This window comes from Onychomys torridus, chromosome 3 (assembly GCF_903995425.1).
Source record: "Onychomys torridus chromosome 3, mOncTor1.1, whole genome shotgun sequence".
Classification (NCBI taxonomy): Eukaryota; Metazoa; Chordata; class Mammalia; order Rodentia; family Cricetidae; genus Onychomys; species Onychomys torridus.
Window position 1 is genome coordinate 134,628,987 of NC_050445.1, and position 18,757 is coordinate 134,647,743.

The 18,757-nt window shown below is 38.6% G+C and overlaps 3 protein-coding genes across 12 annotated transcripts in view; 2 read left to right on the plus strand and 1 right to left on the minus strand.

Annotated features, from left to right (window-relative positions):
• Erc1 (ELKS/RAB6-interacting/CAST family member 1) overlaps window positions 1-18,757 on the minus strand; it is a 340,148-nt gene that overhangs the window by 175,744 nt on the left and 145,647 nt on the right. For all 10 annotated transcript variants that reach the window (XM_036180809.1, XM_036180807.1, XM_036180806.1 and 7 more), the window contains one exon: window positions 6,046-6,181. In XM_036180809.1, the coding sequence (XP_036036702.1) occupies window positions 6,046-6,181 (136 nt within the window). The remainder of the gene's footprint in view (window positions 1-6,045; window positions 6,182-18,757) is intronic.
• Window positions 931-18,757, plus strand: part of LOC118579510 — a 33,774-nt gene continuing 15,947 nt past the window's right edge. Inside the window, exon 1 of the mRNA XM_036180814.1 lies at window positions 931-975. The gene's annotated coding sequence lies outside the window, so the exon portion shown is untranslated. The remainder of the gene's footprint in view (window positions 976-18,757) is intronic.
• On the plus strand, window positions 16,765-18,152 carry LOC118579470 (CMP-sialic acid transporter-like). The gene is made up of 3 exons (XM_036180751.1): window positions 16,765-16,933; window positions 17,378-17,611; window positions 17,887-18,152. The coding sequence occupies exons 1-3, from the start codon at window positions 16,765-16,767 to the stop codon at window positions 18,150-18,152; spliced, it is 669 nt and encodes a 222-aa protein (XP_036036644.1).

Genomic DNA, 18,757 nt, shown 5'->3' on the forward strand with positions numbered 1-18,757 from the left:
CACTTGGGCAAGTTAATAGAGGTGTTAGGTTCCTTAGCAATTCCCTTGCACAAATCACTAAGACCGGTCCCTCTAGAGTCTATACTTTGCTTCCTGATGCTATGCTGAAGCCCTGGCAAGTAGCAGGGAAGGAGATGTTCTAAAGAGGTACCTAGGCCCCTTCCATCTAATAAACCGTTACCTTTGTTTACAGTTGCAATATGAACCTCTTTAACAGACATGTGGAAATATCAGTCGAAGCTGACCAAAAAAAGATACAAAAGTTTCCCATTCTAGACTTAACAAAAGAATGGACCAGCTAGTCATTGTTGGCGAACGCCTTTATCCCCACAAGAGGGGGTGGGGGGGAGGCGAGGCACGCAGATCTTTGTGAGTTCGAGGCCAGCCTGGGCTCCAAAATGAGTTCCAAGAAAGGTGCAAAGCTACATAGAGAAATCCTGTCTCAAAAAACAAAACAAAACAAAACAAAACAAAACAAAACAAAAAAAATGGACCAAGAAGTAGCAAATGGTCCGAGTTTCACATTCCATAGAAAACCCCAGATTTCTTTCCAAAATGGGGGGATTTTAGATGTCATTTTCCTCCACTGGACTTAAAAAAAAAAGTTGTTTCTACAACCAAGGAGGCAAGTTGGTACCTAACCACATTCCCCAACTCCACTTCCCCCACTTCCCTGGCACCAAGCCTGCCTCACAAATAAATTTATTTCTGTTTTTGTCTCCTTGCCTTCTACAAACTGTAAGACAGCATGTGTGGTGTGTGGCAGTTTGAAAGAAAATGGCCCCCATAGGGAATGGCACTATCAGGAGGTGTGGCTTTGTTGGAGTGGGTGTGGCCTTGTTGGAGGAAGTGTCACTGTCCGGGTAGGCTTTGAGGTCTCCTTTGCTTAAGCTACACTCAGTGTGACACATAGTTGCTTCTGCTGCCTGCTGATCAAGATGTAGCACTCTCAGATCTGTCTGCAGCCGCATGAAGGTAATGGACTAAAGCACTGTCCTGTCCACAGCATTTGGACTCTTCTCCTGCCACTTCTTCACTATCTTACTACGAAGTTTCTGTCTCATCTCTCTTGCTTATGTACCTTTCCCTTTTAGTTTAGAAGTTCTAAGAACACTTGATCACAAACAGATACAAGACATTCAATCTATCTGTTCCTTTCAGAACAACAGGGCAAAGTGTTACCCTGATTTTCCCAAGAGATCCAAACTCTTAGGGAAGCAGGACAACATAGCCTGTTTCTGGGTTGGAGAGAAACCTACTGTCTATCACAGCCAGGCAAGCAGAAATAAAGGGTGAGCATTCAGGGTCTTTGAGCTCCCTTATGTTTTACAAATGGAAAAGGTGAAAACCAGACACTGTGGAAAGAACCAACTTGGGGGGCAGACTATGAAAGAACTACTCCCATGAAGAAGCACCTAATGGGAAGGGAGCCTGAGAGAGCAAATCCCATGAAGCAAACACAATTCAGCCAGAAGAGAAGACTGATGTTTTCAGAAAAGAAAAATATATATTAAAATGGGGAACAGAAATTCAAGAAAGGGGAAATATCGGGGGGGGGGGGGACGACAACACGGACGGACATTATTTGGTACTCTAGTTATTTTTATATCTGATGATTATGGTAATTTAATTTGTAAATATTTGAAAAGAAAATGGGAAACATTGGGTATTTCCAAGTTGGATATTTTTGCATTCTAAAGCAGAAGTCCCACGCAATGGACTTAAGAAAATAAATGTGCAGTCTATTTAAATAAAATTTAGAAGCAGTTAAGAGAAAAAAATGATAATACTGCTAACTTAAAAGAGATTAATAAGATAGTTTTATAACTATTATCAAAACTGAAGAAAGATACTGAAAGATAGGAAATCTAAAAGAAACACTTGCAGATTGTATTAAAACTAAAGACAGGCTGGAGAGATGGCTCAGCGGTTAAGAGCACTGGTTGCTCTTCCAGAGGTCCTGAGTTCAGTTCCCAGCAACCACATGGTGGCTCACAACCATCTGTAATGAGATCTGGCACATAGGCAGAACTCTATATTCATAATACACAATAAATAAATCTTTAAAAAATAATTTCTAAATCATTCTGTACAAAACTTTAAAAAAAAAACAAAAAACAAAAAACAAAAATAACTAAAGACAATCCCAAGAACTGAACTTTTTTCAACCCTCTGGTCCCATCTATCCATCTCCATCTTTGCTCCCTCTACAAGGAAAACTTCGGTTTCCCCTGCATGCATGCATGCATGCATGCATGCATTCATTCATTCATTCATTCATTCATTCATTCATTCATTTAGAGTTACACGTTCCCCATCTACTCATCTTTAGAAGTCACCAAGTGGAACAAATTTCTTAAGCAAAATGAAATATTGTTATGGCTTCTTTTAACATAAAGCTTTGAGGAAGAACTGATACTGATATGATCTATACTTTACATAACCTGAATTAAAATGCAATTCTGACATTTATTAAGTCATATCAGGATTCTTTTGATTTTGTTAAATTTTAGATCACCCTTTTAACCTACAGACCACAGTTTTCCTGACTTTAGCTATTTAGAGCTTTGTATTTGTAAGTCTCCTTCTCTGTTGATCAGTTGTTTTTTTAAAGATGTATTTATTTATTATGCATACTATGTTCTGTCTGCATGTATGTCTACAGACCAGAAGAGGGCACCAGATCTCATTACAGATGGCTGTGAGCCACCATGTGGTTGCTGGGAATTGAACTAGGACCTCTGGAAGAGCTAACCGCTGAGCCATCTCTCCAGCCCCTGTTAATCAGGTCTTAAAACAAGGAAAATTGTGCACAAGCTTTACTGATGACCTCTTTGCATTCCCCTATTACAATCTTCTCTGTTCTACTAACAAAACACTCTAATATAACTGCTACATTTTCCATACACTCTAATGTTAACTGTGTTCTACCCATCCGTGCACTTAATGTAACTGTTCTACCTGTCCATGCCCTCTAATGTTAACTGTGTTCTATCTGTCCATGCACTTAATGTAACTATTTCCACCTGTCCATGGCCTCTAATGTTAATTGTGTTCTAACTGTCCATTCACTCTAATCTAATGTTAACTGTGTTCTATTCACAATTTTTTTCTTGTAACTGTGTATGTATCATTTCGTTTGTTAATCTGTGATTTCATACTTTTGTTTAAGACTAGAATACTGAGTTTATGGCTTTTTGTTTGTTATTGTTTTTCATTTCTGTCTAACCACTTAAATGGTTTGATTCAAACTGACTACAAGTAAGTGCTCACATAAACTTAATCCAATTTCCTTCTAATTCATAAGATGAGGCTGGAGAGATGGCTCAGCGGTTAGGACCAGGGTTTGATTCCCAGCACCCACATGGCAGATCGCAACCATGTACAACTCCAGTTCTGGGGAATCCAACACCTTTTTCTCGTGCACAGACATACAGGCAGTCCAAACACCTATACACAATAAATAACAAAATATAATTCATGAAACTTACATAAATCTTAGAAAAAAAATGTTTCCAGAACTGTTCACATTTTCTCTCTGTTATTACTGTCCATATTTAAGACAAAATATCCATATAATCTATGTTTCAAATATAGATTCACTAAAATATGGTAACAGTAAATAACAATTACTATAACTAGAAATATTTTAATTGTACCAAACTACATCTTTTGTCATATTCTGCAACAAAAAAATGTAATAAGTTTATCTAGTTTTCATGGACAGTTATCACTGTGTCCTCCCAAACCTAAGCACAATTGTTAAATAAAAAGTACTCAGTAATTGTTAAGTAACTTGTTTACCAAAGATACCTAACAGCCTGCATGAAATGTGAATCATCAAATTTTAGTTAAACTATGGCTTAGAGAAAATGCTTCAGAACTGAACTGAAATGAGGCTAAATTCCTGTATAATAAAAAAAAGAAAGAGAGAGGGAGGGAGGGAGGGAGGGAGGGAGGGAGAGAGGGAGGGAGGGAGATGCAAGAACTTAAGGGGACAACTAATAACTAACATGAACCTCACTTTTATTACTCAAGTCCTGTATTAGTGAACAGCAACTGGAATTGAAAAACAGTTCAATGCTATGGACAGTGTTTTTTAAAAAACCTTTAAATATTCATAGTATAGTAAGTCTTGTAAAGTCTTTTATACAGAAATATATATTTAAGCTATTCCAAAGCTCTTCCAACAATGAATTTTGGAGACTATATGACAGAAAAATTGGACAAGCAAGGACTTAGATCTAAGAAGCCAAAATATTTCCTCCCAGGTCAATAAAACATAAGAGGGCTGGAGAGATGGCTCAGTGGTTAAGAGTACATACTGCTCTTACAAGCACCTGCGTTCAGATCCCAGCATCCACACTGGGCGGTTCACAGTCACCTGCTAATTCAAGCTTCAGGAGAGCCCACTTCCTCTTCTGACCTCTGAGATTACCCGCACTGTATCAACCCACTCAGCCATGCAGCCCCTCACCTCAGCACCTTGGCAGTATTTCATAATTTATATGCGCTGTGGTTAGGAACTGTGAATTGCACAATGTGCCTGCCACACCTCAGAAAAGCTGAAAGGCCAGAAAAGCAAGGTGGCAGCAGTGGGTTGTAGATGGTTCAACAAATGCCTGGCATACTCTACAACCTAAACCTTCTTTTTAAAGTATCATGGCCACAAGAAATGGGGCCAGCCTACAGACATAGGAGATGTGGCATTAAAATCACTGTTGTGGGGCTGGAGAGATGGCTCAATGGGTAAGAGCACTGGCTGCTCTTCCAGAAGTCCAGAGTTCAATTCCCAGCAACCATATGGTGGCTCACAACCATCTGTAATGAGATCTGGTGCCCTCATCTGACCTGCAGGCATACATGCAGAGAAAACTGTATACATAAAAATAAATCTTAAAAAAAAAAAAAAAAAAAAAAAATCACTGTTGCATCAGTTAGGCAGCTTTTGCACTGAATTCCCCAACTGCTTTAGGCCTAACATAAATACTAAGAAGCTAATCGGCACTTATCACACTATAGCTGCTACTACTGTGATTAGGCCTGGTCTAATTCATGTGACTAACTGGGCTCTTGTTCTTCCAGAGGAGCTGGGCTTGATTCTCAGCACCCCCATGGGAGCTCACAACCATCTGTTAACTCCAGTTGCATGGAACTGGTGCCTTTTTCTGACTTCCACAGGTACCAGGTACAAATGAGGTGAACAGATAGCCATGCAGACAAAATATCCATACATATAAAAATATTTTTAAAAAATTAAAACGATGGTGTATATCTTTGAAAAAAAAATAAAAAGAGGGGGCTGAAGAGAAGGCTCAGTGATTAAGAAAACTGGCACCTCTTCCAAAGTACCATGTTCAATTCCCAGTGCCCACATGGTGGCTCACAGCTATATGTAACTCTAGTATCAGGCGATTCAACACCCTCTCAGGGAACCAGGCACACAAAAGTGGTGCATATACATGCAGGCAAAAGACCTATACACATAAAATAATAACTATTATTATATAACTTATTGTTATATAATAATAATTTTAAAACTTTAAAAGAAAAAGAAAAATAGGAGGAAAATACAAAGATGGAAAAAGGAAGACACACACACTCACACACACATACACACACACACATACACACACACTCTCACACATATATACACACACACTCACACACACATACACATACACACACACACACACACATCAAAATTACCAACACACTTTAATGAATGGAACTGGTAGACAGTTGTGCTGACAACTCTGAAGCTTTACTGTAACACACTCATTAAACTGACATTGAACTTACCAATTAAAGGTGATCACCTTGAAGCAAGAGGACTCCTCCTACGCTGAGGTATCCTCACATATCTGTGGAATAAACCTTCCTTTCTATTTAAAAGCCATTCCTTTTTGGCTAACAAGGTCATCTAAGAGGAAGGCAGCAAGCATGGTTAGAAAGAGAAGGAAGCGGAGAAGACAGAGGAAGAGCAGACAGCAGACAATAGGGAACAGATCTTGGCATGCACTCTTTCAGACTCGAGGTTCTTACCTGCAGTTGCTGAGAGCTGTCACTGAGACTGTCCTCCCTTCTCCGGGCCTCCTCCAGCATCTGTGCGCTCTTCTTCTTCTCCACCTGCTCCTTGTGCTTCAGATTGGCTACCTTCTTATTCTGGTCTTTCACTTGCCTGTTGATGGACAGGAAGACAAAGCATTCATGTATGCACCAGAGGGAGATGTTTATTTATATGTCACGCTCGACAAGGAGTATTTGGATAGCAACAAAATGTTCCTGATGCAAATTCTTTTCAACAATTCCAGTTTTTCCTATATACCAATATATGTAACAAACTATACACAATAATGCTGAAATTTTCTAATGGAAATATATTTTAGCACATACAATGAAATTACAGAATAAAAGAAAGGCACAGGAGGGTGTGAAACGATAAGCAATTCAAGCCTCAGGCTTGAAACACAGAAGCACTCTCTTGACATCAATGTATTGAAATATTAGTTGGCTGATTAAGTAAGATATGTTCTTAAAATATCATTGCATTCTTATCTGTATTAAATGCTTCAAATACTCAATAAGTGATATCTATTGTATACGTGTATGAAAATAATTATATAAATGGCTAGAAACTTAGTGGAAGAAACAGAAGTAATCTGCCAGACATTCTACAGGACAGAGAGAGAAGTGACTGAGAGACTAGACGCTAGACTTTACAGAGGAAATTTGGATGACTGTCCAGGCTGCCAGCTGTCTCTGTCTACTCTTACAAGACTCCCAAAAGTTGCTTGGATCCTTCTCCTGTTTCTCAGGTAATAGTATATCCTTCTAAGGTCTTTGATGTAGTTTAAGATGAGATAGTTATAATTTCCTTAGTTATGATAAAAGATAAGTTAGATATGAAACCTTAGGCTCACAAATGTGGAATAGATAGGATATCTTCTTTAATTTTGCCAAATATAAATAGAGTAGGTAATATAAATAGACTAGATACTGGAACTATAATTCTTGCTTGATAATTGTTTTGTTATATGTAATCTTTCTATGTTAAAGTTAAAACCTTCCTTTTTGAAAAAAAGAAAAGGGGAAGTACTGGGAATGTCTTTCTGTATGCTGTGAATGTGTTGCCCTGATTGATGGATAAATAAAATGCTGATTGGCCAGTAGCCAGGCAGGAAGTGTAGTGCAGGCAGGATAAGGAGAGAGGAGAATTCTGGGAAATGGAAGGCTAAGTCAGGAGATGCTGCCAGCCGCCACCATGAGAAGATGTGAAGGCAGAACTGGGAAAACGTGGCTAAACATAAGTAAGAATTATGGGTTAAATTAAGTGTAAAATCTAGCTAGCAAGAAGCCTGAGCCATTAGGCCAAATAACTTTAATTAATATAAGCATCTGTGTGTTTATTTGGATCTGAGCAGCTGCGAGCCAGGTGGGACCAGGAAAACTTCGTCTATAAAATCTCTTACCTATTACTATAGGTTCCTCTGTGACACACTCTCTCAACACACTATCACTCTATCTTTCACTGTGAGTAGTCTAAAGTGTATGAAATTCAATGTTATGCTAAAATAGCCTTCTTTTTGTCAGGTACAATGATTCATGCCTACAATCTCAGTATTTGCAGAGGTGAGGAAGGACTATTGTGAGTTTATGGCCAGCCTAAGCTACACAGTAAGTTCTGGGTCAGTCTCATATACAGACTGAGATATATTTCCAAACAAATAAACAAATAAAATGAAAATTCTTTTCTTACAAGTTTGTTACACGTACATAGATGCTTCATTGGTTAACACATTTTTTAATTTCTTAAGATTTCCCGAGAAACTACTACATATTTTCGATATGTTATCTGAAACTCAGAATTATCAGTGAAAGAGAGATGGATTTTCTTAATCCCCTCAGTTTTTACTGTAATATTAAATGATGGATGAAACTTTTAATACATTCTCAAGGTGATGGACAATTAGATTTTTTTTTTCCAACTTTCTTGCTATGACAAACAATGCTACTAGGTAAAAAGTAACAGTCCTATCTATGCAAGAGATTGTCCAAAGGATAGGTTCAGAACCAAACTACTAGGTCATATAGTATATCTTTACTAATTTCTCTCATAGGTAATATCTGACTATATGCCACATGTCACCACATCAACTAACACTTGGCACTATCTAGACACAGTCTCTCAAGTATGGGACTTTTCTGAAGGGTGGGGTGGAATTCGGACATGAAACCCAGAGCCCTACACACATGCTAAAGTAAGCTTCTACCACTGTCCTACATCCTCAGTCCAGTCCATTAAAGGTCCAAAATGCAGCTTCTTGGTTATCGAGGTTGAACCTCTTTTAATATGGTCTCTGGTCTTTCCTATTTCTACCACTATCATTGTTTAGGACATCTTTTTCTTAATGGCAGATCTCTTAGACATTGTCTAAATATATTCTCCCAACCTATAACCTATTTCTTTACTTGCTTTATGTTACATTTGTATTTATAGATTTAAAATTCACACTTTCTGATTTCAAACTGTATTGCAAATAAACATTAACCAAAATATTACAGTGTTCATAGTATATAAGCAGAAATAGCCACCATTAGAACAGAAGAGACACCATACAAACAGGTCTTTGCAGTTAGAGTCAATTAACTTTGACAAAGGTGCTAGGAACACAGAGTGAGGAAAGACTAGTTTCTTAATGAACAATGCTCGAAAAATGAATCTACATGAAAAACAATGGGCTTACACCCATATTTTTATATCATATACAAAAGAATAAACAAAATATATTAAAAATTTAAATGAACTAAAAACTATCAAACTACCAGAAGATAACATAAAGACAAGAATTCCTTAACAATAAGCAATTCATTTTTGTGCTAAAAGTACTCACTACAAAGAAGAGATTTTATCAAACTAAAAAAATTGGTACATGCCAAACAACAGAGTAAAGAGAATCCTACAGAAAAAAATGGCAGAAAATACTTATAAACCAGAAAATAAACCTGAGAGAAAGTTAATATGCAAATTAAAAAAAACTCATTTCACTAAGAAAAACAAAATTAAAAACAAGAAAGGATGTTGGGTAACAGCACACACAGTCCCAGCTACATGGAGCTTTAAGTCTGAGGACCATGTGAGCCCAGGGTTACAAGACCAGTCCAAACAAGACTCAAAAAGATCTATCTCAAAGAAGGTGGGGTTTGGTGGTGGTGGCAAAAGAGCAAAAGACTTGATATTTCACACAACAAAATACCAACTTTTCTACGGGGAATGTTCAACAGAAAAAGGAATCGCTGTATCTATATATGAAAACATATTCAACAGTACAAGGAAATGCAAATCAAACCTGTAAAATAATACCTCTTATAATCTCCTCTCTCCATCTCCCTGGCTCTCCTGGAACTTGCTCTGTAAACTAGGATGACCTCAAACCCACAGAGATTTGCCTGCATCTGCCTCCGGAGTACTGTGATTAAAGGCATGGACCACCACTGCCCCAAAAATACATCATCTCTTATAATGGTGATAATAAAAAAAGAAACAGATAGCAAGTGTTGGTGAGGATGTGGACAAAAAAGAATCCTGGTATAATGAAATAACCATTATAAAATTTGTAGGGCAGTTCCTGAAAAACTTGAAATCAATTCCCAATGTAGTGGGACACACCTGAAATTCCAGTACACCAGAAGCTGTAAAAGAAGAATGAATCACAAGTTTGAGACCAATCTGGCTTATATAGTGAATTTCAGGTCAGTTTCTATTATACTGTAAGACCCTGTCTTGAAGAAAAAACAAAACAAAACAAAACAATGTATCCTCTTAAAAAAAACAAAACAAAACAAACAAACAAAAAAACACCTGTGCAGGCCTACAGTCTAGGGTGAGCTGGGAAGACCACAATTCAAAGCCTGCCTGACTACAGTGAGTTCAAGGGCAGCAAGGGCAACGTAGCAAGACAGCTTCAAGAACAAAGTAGGCCCATCCACATGCCACCAAGGGTAGGAGAGAAGCTCAGAAGGACCCACCCTACATGGAGTTGTGAGTAGTTAGTGTTTGTGGAGGAAAAGGGGAATGAATGACATTGACAACAAAATCATAGAACCTACACACCTACACCACAGGGAAGGTAGTGACAGACTTCACTGTGTCATAGAAGTGTTTACACTTGTCCAGCAGAGACAACACAATAAAATAGTGCCAGAGGAAATAAAAATAACATTTACATTTAATTGTCTAGCTTCCTAATTTCCTTTTAACATTTCCAAAATGGAGCATTCTATCAATTAATAGAAGAAGAAAACAAAACAGATCAGGGACTTAACATTAGAAAAGTCAAGGGGGGGGGGGGGTGGCGGCGGCGCACACCTGTAATCCCAGCACCCGGGAGGCAGAGGCAGGTTGATCTCTGTGAGTTCGAGGCCAGCCTGGGCTCAGAGTGAGTTCCAGGACAGGCTCCAAAGCTACACAGAGAAACCCCGTCACGAAAAACCAAAAAAAGAAAAAAGAAAAAGAGAAAAGTCAAGGAAATGAAGAAAAATTTTTGCTTTCATGAATCAAACTGCTTATTTTCAAAATTGTTCTTATACTTTTCACATACTACATGCATAAATTCCTTTCACCTTGTGTCTGAGAGTTATTCCAGATGGTGCTGGCAGCCAGTGATGTCTGTAGCAGGGCCTGGTTATTGGAGACCTTGTGACACACTAGTAAGGAGCCCACTTAAAACCACTGGATTGGCTTTTGGTTAAGAGCATGTATTACAGGCTAAACATTTGATCCAATCAAAGCCAATTTTACTTTTCAGCACTTTTTAAATTCATAATTATATCTTAAAGTAAAAAAAAAAATTAAATTTACTCCTTACAACACAGAACTAGGTCACAGTTTTGAATTTTATTTCAGAAAAGAATTTAAGAAACCCATTGCTTGCAATCTAGTCTACCCTATACCCCATTTGTGTATGCTTTTAAAATTCACATTTAGATTTTCAAAATGCTGGACATAACATTCAAATGACTTGCCTTCATTAATTCCAGAAACTTTAATAAAAATCCTGGCAACACAGAGCATGTACCCAAACATGACTGCATGCTCACACAGGAGAAATTTAAAAACATCAAAGTGTCTTTGCTTTTGTCTTTTTGAGTTTCTTTTTCTTGATTTTCTAGACAAGTTGCTTTTAACTTCTTGTTAAAGATAAGATAGCTTCCATCTTTAAGGAGAACATGGTCCACACTCTCCACATGGTTCCTTATTTTCATTCTCAATATCTTTATTTTCGTTTGTGGCTATTACTATTACATTCTAAAGACTAAGAATAATCATTACCTGGCCTTTCTCTCCAATGACTTTGCCTGCCTTGTCTTGTATGTAATACAAATGTGAGTGTGGATGTATGTAGAGTATATATACAAAGTAACTCCAATAGAGGAGAGCACAATGAGCTTCCTGTCTCATTATATACCCTTTTCAATTATTTTCTATAGTAAGTACATAAAAAGGAATATCATCAAAGTATATGTTAGTAAAATAGAAGGTATTTCTTGAATGTATTTGTGGGAATAAATATGAAACATAAACAACATTAAGAATTCCTTTTCTTCTATTCTGTCTTTACCAGCATTTGTTTTCATGATAATAGTCTTTCAACAACAATGGTATGGAATTTCAACAGAGTTTGAGATTTGCATTTACATTGCTGCAAGGAACTTTTTCCCCTTTACGTTTACTGGCCAGTCATAGTAATTCTTTCAGAACTGTTTAATTCATTTACCCATTTACGAACTGGATCAGTTTGGGGTACTTCCACTTTTTCGTTCTTTACAGATGCTAAGTATTAATCTCTACCAGCTGTATCTCTGGCAGAGTTTTCCTCATTTTGGTAGCAGTCTTTTCAACCTATAGATTTCCTTTGCCATGAGCTTTGAGATTCTATCCAGCCCCACTTCTCAATTCTTGCTGTTACATCATGAACTCCCTTTTCCTTTTCAGAAATCCCTGCCCATGCTTACATCTGGAACTGCTTCCCCTACACTTTTCCTAGCAGTTTCGAAGTTTGCTTTCTTTCATGAAGGTCTCTGACCTATTGTGAGTGGATTTTTGTGTACAGAGAAAGATACAGATCGAATTTCAAGCTTCTACTTGTGTATACCATTTTCCAGCACAATCTGTAAAAAGCTGTCCTTCCGATTGTAAGCTGTTGCGGCGGTAGCACTGCTGACAAAGCTCAGGTGGCTGTCGTGCTTCCTCTGTCTGGTCCTCCCCTCTAGCCCACTGGTCCATAGTGTAACTTGACATTTAGTTCTGGGTACTTCAAGTGCTGCTCTTTTAGCTCAGAATTATTTTGACTATTCAGTATTTTGTGGTCCCATATGTATTTGGGGATAGTTTGTTCTGATTACATGAAGAATATCCCCAGGATTTTGATGGAAACTACATGAAATCTGCAGGATTTAGGTAGGTAATAACTATCTTTACAATAATAATTATGCCAGTCTTTTAATATTCTACTGTCCTCTTTAATTTCTTTTACTGCTCAGGTTTTTTGTTTTGTTTTGTTTTGTTTTGTTTTCAAAACAGGGTTTCTCTATATAACCCTGGCTGTCCTGGTACTCATTTTGTAGACCAGGCTGGACTTGAACTTGGAGCTCTACCTGCCTCTGACTCTCAAGTGCCAGGATTAAAGGTGAGTGCCACCACTGGCTCACTGTTCAGTTTTCATTGTGCTGGTCATTCACCTCCTTAGACATATTCCTTAGTAACCTAAGTTTTTTGGTTTGTTTTGAGGCTATCATGAGTAGAATTGCTTTCCTGATTTCTAAGTATCTTCATTACTGGTACAGAGATAAGCTTGTTTTCCTCAGATTGATTGTGAATCGTGCTACATTGCTCCAACTGTTTGTGGAATCTGAGCCAGGGGTTGACCATTGTGACTGTTAAGTACAGGAGGATCATGTCACCTGCAAAGAAAGGTAGTTTGATGTCTTCCTTCTCTCCCTCTAAGACAGACTTGAAGTACTCTACTGAATAAGAGTGGGAAAGTAGACGCTCTTGTCTTGTTCCCACCTTCAGTCTCTCAAAATTTAGTAAAGCACTGCTGCAGGTTTGACATATAGAGGCATTTCCTTCTATTCCCAGTTTCTCCAGGTGAGGATCCATTATCATGAGTGAACACTAAATGTTTATAAAGATTTCTTCTGAACTTATTGAAGTCATCATGTAAGTCTAGATACTTTATGTATTGATTTCCAGAGAGTCAATCACCCATACATCCATGGAATCAAGCCAATTTGTTCACAGGAAATGAACCTTCTAATATATTGCTGAAATTGATTTTCAGAATTTAATTGAGAATTTTTGCATACATATTCATCAGGAAAATTGTTCCATAATTTTATTTTATTAAAAATGTTTTTATCAGCCAGGTGGTGGTGGCATATACCTTTAGTTCCTGCACCTGGGAGGCAGAGGCAGGCGGATCTCTGTGAGTTCAAGGCCAGCCTGATCTAAGGAGTGAGTTCCAGAACAGCCAGAGCTACATAGAGAAACCCAGTCTCAAAAAAAAAAAAAAAAAAAAAAAGGTTCTTTACCTGTGTGTCTCTGTGTGTCACTTACTATGGTGCATAGTAGAGCTCAGAAAACAACTTCTAAAAATTAGTTATCTCTTCCACCTGTGGATTCTGGGGATCAAACTCAGATCACGATGCCTAGACCGGCACATTTACCCAATAAACTCAACTCTATAATTCTTCTTTTGCTGTTGAGTCCTTATCTAGATCCAGTTTCTGTGTAATGAACAGCTTCATAAACTAAGGCTGGTAGTGTTCCTACCAGGGAGGGAGGGAGGGAGGGAGGGAAGGAAGGAAAGAGAGAGAGAGAGAGAGAGAGAGAGAGAGAGAGAGAGAGAGAGAGACAGACAGACAGACTCACTCAAGCCAGGCTTGATGACACATGCCATTAATCCCAGCACTTGGGAGGCAGAGGCAAGAACATCTCTGAGTTTGAGGCCAGCCTGGTCTACAGAGTTAGTGAGTACCAGGACAGCCAGAGCTGTTACGCAGAGAAACTCTCTCTAAAAACGAAAAGAAAGGAAGGGAGGGAGGGAAGGAAAGGAAGGGAAAGGAAGGAAGAGAAAGGAAAGGAAAGAGAGAGAGAAAGAAGGAAAAGAAAAAGAAAAGAAAAAAAGAAAGAGGAAAAGAAACAATGTCTCTATTATAAATAAATCATGATCAAAATAAAGGTTTCAAGACGGTATGAGTCCTAATGATAAGCAGCAGCCAAGTTACGATGACAGATGATCAATGCAAAGAAATTTCATAGTTTGTTAACATCTTTCGATTTTGAAACGATCTTTAAAGAAAATTGTATCTGGCTAGGCAAACCCCTTTAATCCTAGCACCAAGGAGGCGGGGCAGAGGCAGGCAGATAGATGTCTGTAAATTCAAGGCCAGCCTATTCTACATAGTGAGTTCCAGGACAGTCAGAGCAAAGTGATATCTCAATTTAAAAGAAATAAAAATAGCAAAATCATATATGGAGTCACACTACTCTTATGGTAGTCCAGGAGAGCAAATATACCATCTGGATCCATATTTTACCAATAAAAAAAACCTGGAAGTTACTAAAGTAAGCAAGAATGTGTTTGATTTCTTCTTAATTACCTGTCATAAAAAATTGAGCTCTTTGCTAACTTTATTCTTTGGGTCTGGCTTCGAGTGAATTATATAATATGTAATATTATATATAATAAATACATAATTATGTAGTAGTAGGTACTTATCAGTTTCTTTTGCAAGCTTTTTTTCCCCAACAGGGTAGTTGCTGTATTTTCTGAAGCTCTGCCCTCAGAACTTAAGCAAAGGTATTTCCACCAATCAATAAGTTATCAATCAGTCCTACTAGTTACCATGTCCGCTCCCAGGAAAGGATCCTATACATATCAGACAACAGTCATGGCACTGAGGCCCGAGGAGATGGTAATAATGGCAGTTGGAGGGACAGTGGTGGTACTAGCACAGCAGCAGCTCAGACTGAGTATCAGGCAACCAAGTAACAATCAAGGGGAGGGAAGACGGAGACAGAAAAATCTTATCATTAAATATATGGTAGAATTCAAAAGAGAACCCACCCAATCCTTTGTGGGTTTTGTTTTTTTTTAAGAGACTCTATCATTACTCAAAACTCAGTGCAAATTATAGATGTACCATTCAAAAGTGTATTACTTGGGGCTGGGGATGTGGTTCATTCAGTAATGTCCTCACTCAGCAAACACAAGGACTCAAGTTACATTCCCAGAACACATGTCAAAAACAAAAGACAAAAGACTAGGGATGGTGGCAAACACCTGCAATCTTGGAGATGAGGAAGCAGAGAGAAACCAGTTACAGACTATGTCTCAATGGTTTTTATTTTTATTTTAAAGAACAGAAAAAGTTGCACAGAGCTTGAGGAATGTTGGCTTCTGGCCTCTAATCACATCTACACACTTAGTATGTGTGCATCTAAGGACATAACACACTTGGGGGGCAAATCTCCACATCTGTATAGTGTATTTTCCTGTTGATTTCTAGTTTCATTCCATTATGATCTTGTAAAATACGTGAAATTATCTTAAATCTTTCTATTTCTTAACACCTGGATTAAGGCTGCACATGTGGTATGTAACTTGTACAATGTTGTGAAGAATATATATTCTCCAGCTGAATGTTTGTAGATATCTGTTAATTCCATTTCATCTATGATACAGTCTAAGTCTGAAGTTTCTTGTTTTGTTTTGTTTTTTTCTTTGTCTAGAAGATTCTCTATTGTAGATCATGAAATATTATTCTAATCTGAACCCAATTGTCCCTGCATGTCCAACAGTATTTGTTTTCTGAAACTCAGTACGTCAACATTCTGTGCTAAGTATTTATAATCATTATATCATCATCTTTGAACTTTCCCTTTATAAATAAGTAGTACCCCTCTTTATCTCTTCTAACTTGAGCTTGAAGTCTACTACATCAGATATAAGAATGGCTACTTCTGCCTGTTTCCTGCATATACTTGCTTGGTAGACATACAGCTTTCTATCCGTTGACTTCCACTCTGTAATTTTACCAATAAGGTCTGTCTCTCACAAACAATGAACAGCTGGATCTTGAATTTTTTTTTTGGTGGGGGGGGACAGTAAAGATTTATTGTATGTATGAGTTTTTGCATTCATTTATGTATGTACACCACATATGTGTCAAGTGCATGTAGAGACCAAGAGAGATCATCAACTGCTCTGGAACTGGAATTATGTAAGATTATAAACCACCACAAGGGGTGCTGGGAATAGAACCTGATTCCTCTGCAAGAAGAGTGAGTGCTCTTAACTGCTGAACCATCTCTCTGGTCCCTGGCTCCTGAATTTTGATTCACTCAGTTGGTTTATAGTCTTTACCTAGGGAACTAGGAGTAGTTAACATTTAGGGTTATTACTAAACAATACTTGCTGATTTCTGTAATTCTGATGATTATTTCCTTGGTTGGTATTTTAGTGAGGGTTTCTATTTCTGTTAACACCATGACCAACAGCAATTTGGGGAGAAAGTGGCTTGTTTCATCTCACACATCTAGGTAATAGTCCATCACTGAAGGAAGTCAAGGTAGAAACTCAAGCCAGGCAAGAACCTGGAGGCAAGAACTGAAGTGAGGCCATGGAGGATGCTGCTTACTGGCTTGCTCTCAATTGCTTGCTCTGCCTGCTTTCTTAGATCATCCAGGACCACTAGCCCATGGAGAATACAATCCAGAATAAGCTTGGTCCTCCCGTTCGAATCAACAATCAAGAAAATGCCCCACAGGCCAATGTGGTGGTGGCTTTTCCTCAACTGAGACCCCTCTTCCCAAGTGACTTTCACTTACATCAAGTTGACAGAAAACTGGCCAGCAACGGTGGTTCAAGTAATGTTTGCTGTTTCTTTTTCCTGACTTTATCTTAGGTCATTACTGATTTACTTAGGAGGACATGTTTGATTCTTTTCTTGTTTGCTACTCTAGTCTTCTCATCAGATTTTTACGATGCTATACTCTACAGCTATGAACAGCTTTCTCCCCCTTTCTCCCTCCTGTGTATACAATTCTTTTAAGTATGTTCTGTAGTGCTGGTTTTGTGATCATTCACTGCTTTCATTTGTGCTGATCTTGAAATGTCTTTATTTCTCCATCAATTAAAAAATATGTATTTGGGGGAACCTCGTGGAGGACCGAGCGTCCCGGCTTGTCGCTCCACCCCAGCTAGCGGCTTCCTCCTGGCGCGGTAGGGGCGGTGGGCTCTCTAACCCGGAGCTGCGTCTCTATGGCTGCAGGGGCTTTCGTGCTGCAGGCTGTCTCGGCACCATGGCTAAGGCGAGAAAGAAACTGGAAGCTTGGGTAGATTTAAGACATCTTTAAGGGAAAACATCTTGGGGAGCCCCAAGGAGCTGGTGAAGTTAAGTGTGCCATCACTGGTGTATGCTGTCCAGAATAACATGGCTTTCCTAGCTCTTAGTCATCTGGACGCAGCAGTATACCAGGTAGAGCAGAATCGATTTTTAGGCTTTGGTGCCATAGCTATTGCTGTATTGTGCTCTGGATTTGCAGACTAGGAGCTATGGAATAGAAAGAGGAGGTGGGTGAAGTGTACCTTAGCAAACATAATATCAAAGAAGAACAGCCAAAAACATCAAGAAAATAGGAAAGAGTTTATTTTGAAAAAGTTTTAAAGAATTAAGACACTTCCCTTTGGGAGAGAAACATTCAAATGTATCTGTCAGGGATCGTTATGACCTTAGTTGGTACCTACTTGTCGGACAGAGCTGAAATTCAACAAAAAGGATTTTTCTATGGTTACACGTATTATGTCTGGTTTGTCATCTTCCTTGCTAGTGTTAGAGGACTCTACACCTGTGTTGTGGTCAAGTTCATCACAGACAACTTCATGAAAGGCTTCTCTGCAGCAGCAGCCACTGTTCTTTCTACCATTGCTTCAGTAATACTGTTTGGATTGCAGCTAACACTTAACTTGGCAGTGGGAGCTCTTCCTGTATATGTTTCCATATATCTCTATGGGTTACCCAGACAAGACACGACATCCATTCAACAAGAAGCAACTTCAAAAGAAAGAATCATTAGTGGTGTGTGATTGGCGTCTTAAGATATTCCTTTAGTGACTAAACTGTGGCTAATAAATTAGAGCCTCAAGTCAACCCCAGATGGTAGCGTAAACACTATCAACAAATCAACTGTGTGACCTAGGAATCAAGAAGAAAACTGAAAGAGTGAGATGCTAAACAGATTTGAGTGCGTTTGGTGTCAAGCTGTATTGTTTCAGAATGAAGGACTTTACTAGAGTGTTTGCGCGCGGGTGCATGCGTATGTATGTATGTATGTATATATGTATGTATGTATATCATGTACACAGAGCATGGAGTTAACATGGTATCAGAACATACATACGTGTGTGTGCGTGCACGTGTCTCACGTACACAGAGCACAGAGGTGACAATACAGGGTCAGAATGTCAGGTGAAACTACAACACTCAGTCAACAAGGTGTAAGACAGTGTCTGCAGGTGCCAAAGCCATTGCTGTACACATTGCTATCTTGTTCAGGTACCGGGAGAGGAGGGTGGGCCTTCCCTGTCCGTTCATGGACAGTACTTGTCCTTCCCTGTAGCAGAGAGACTCTAGCTTCTCTTACAGAGTGAAGAAAGACTGAGATAGGACAGGTGAGAACAAAAATCAGTGT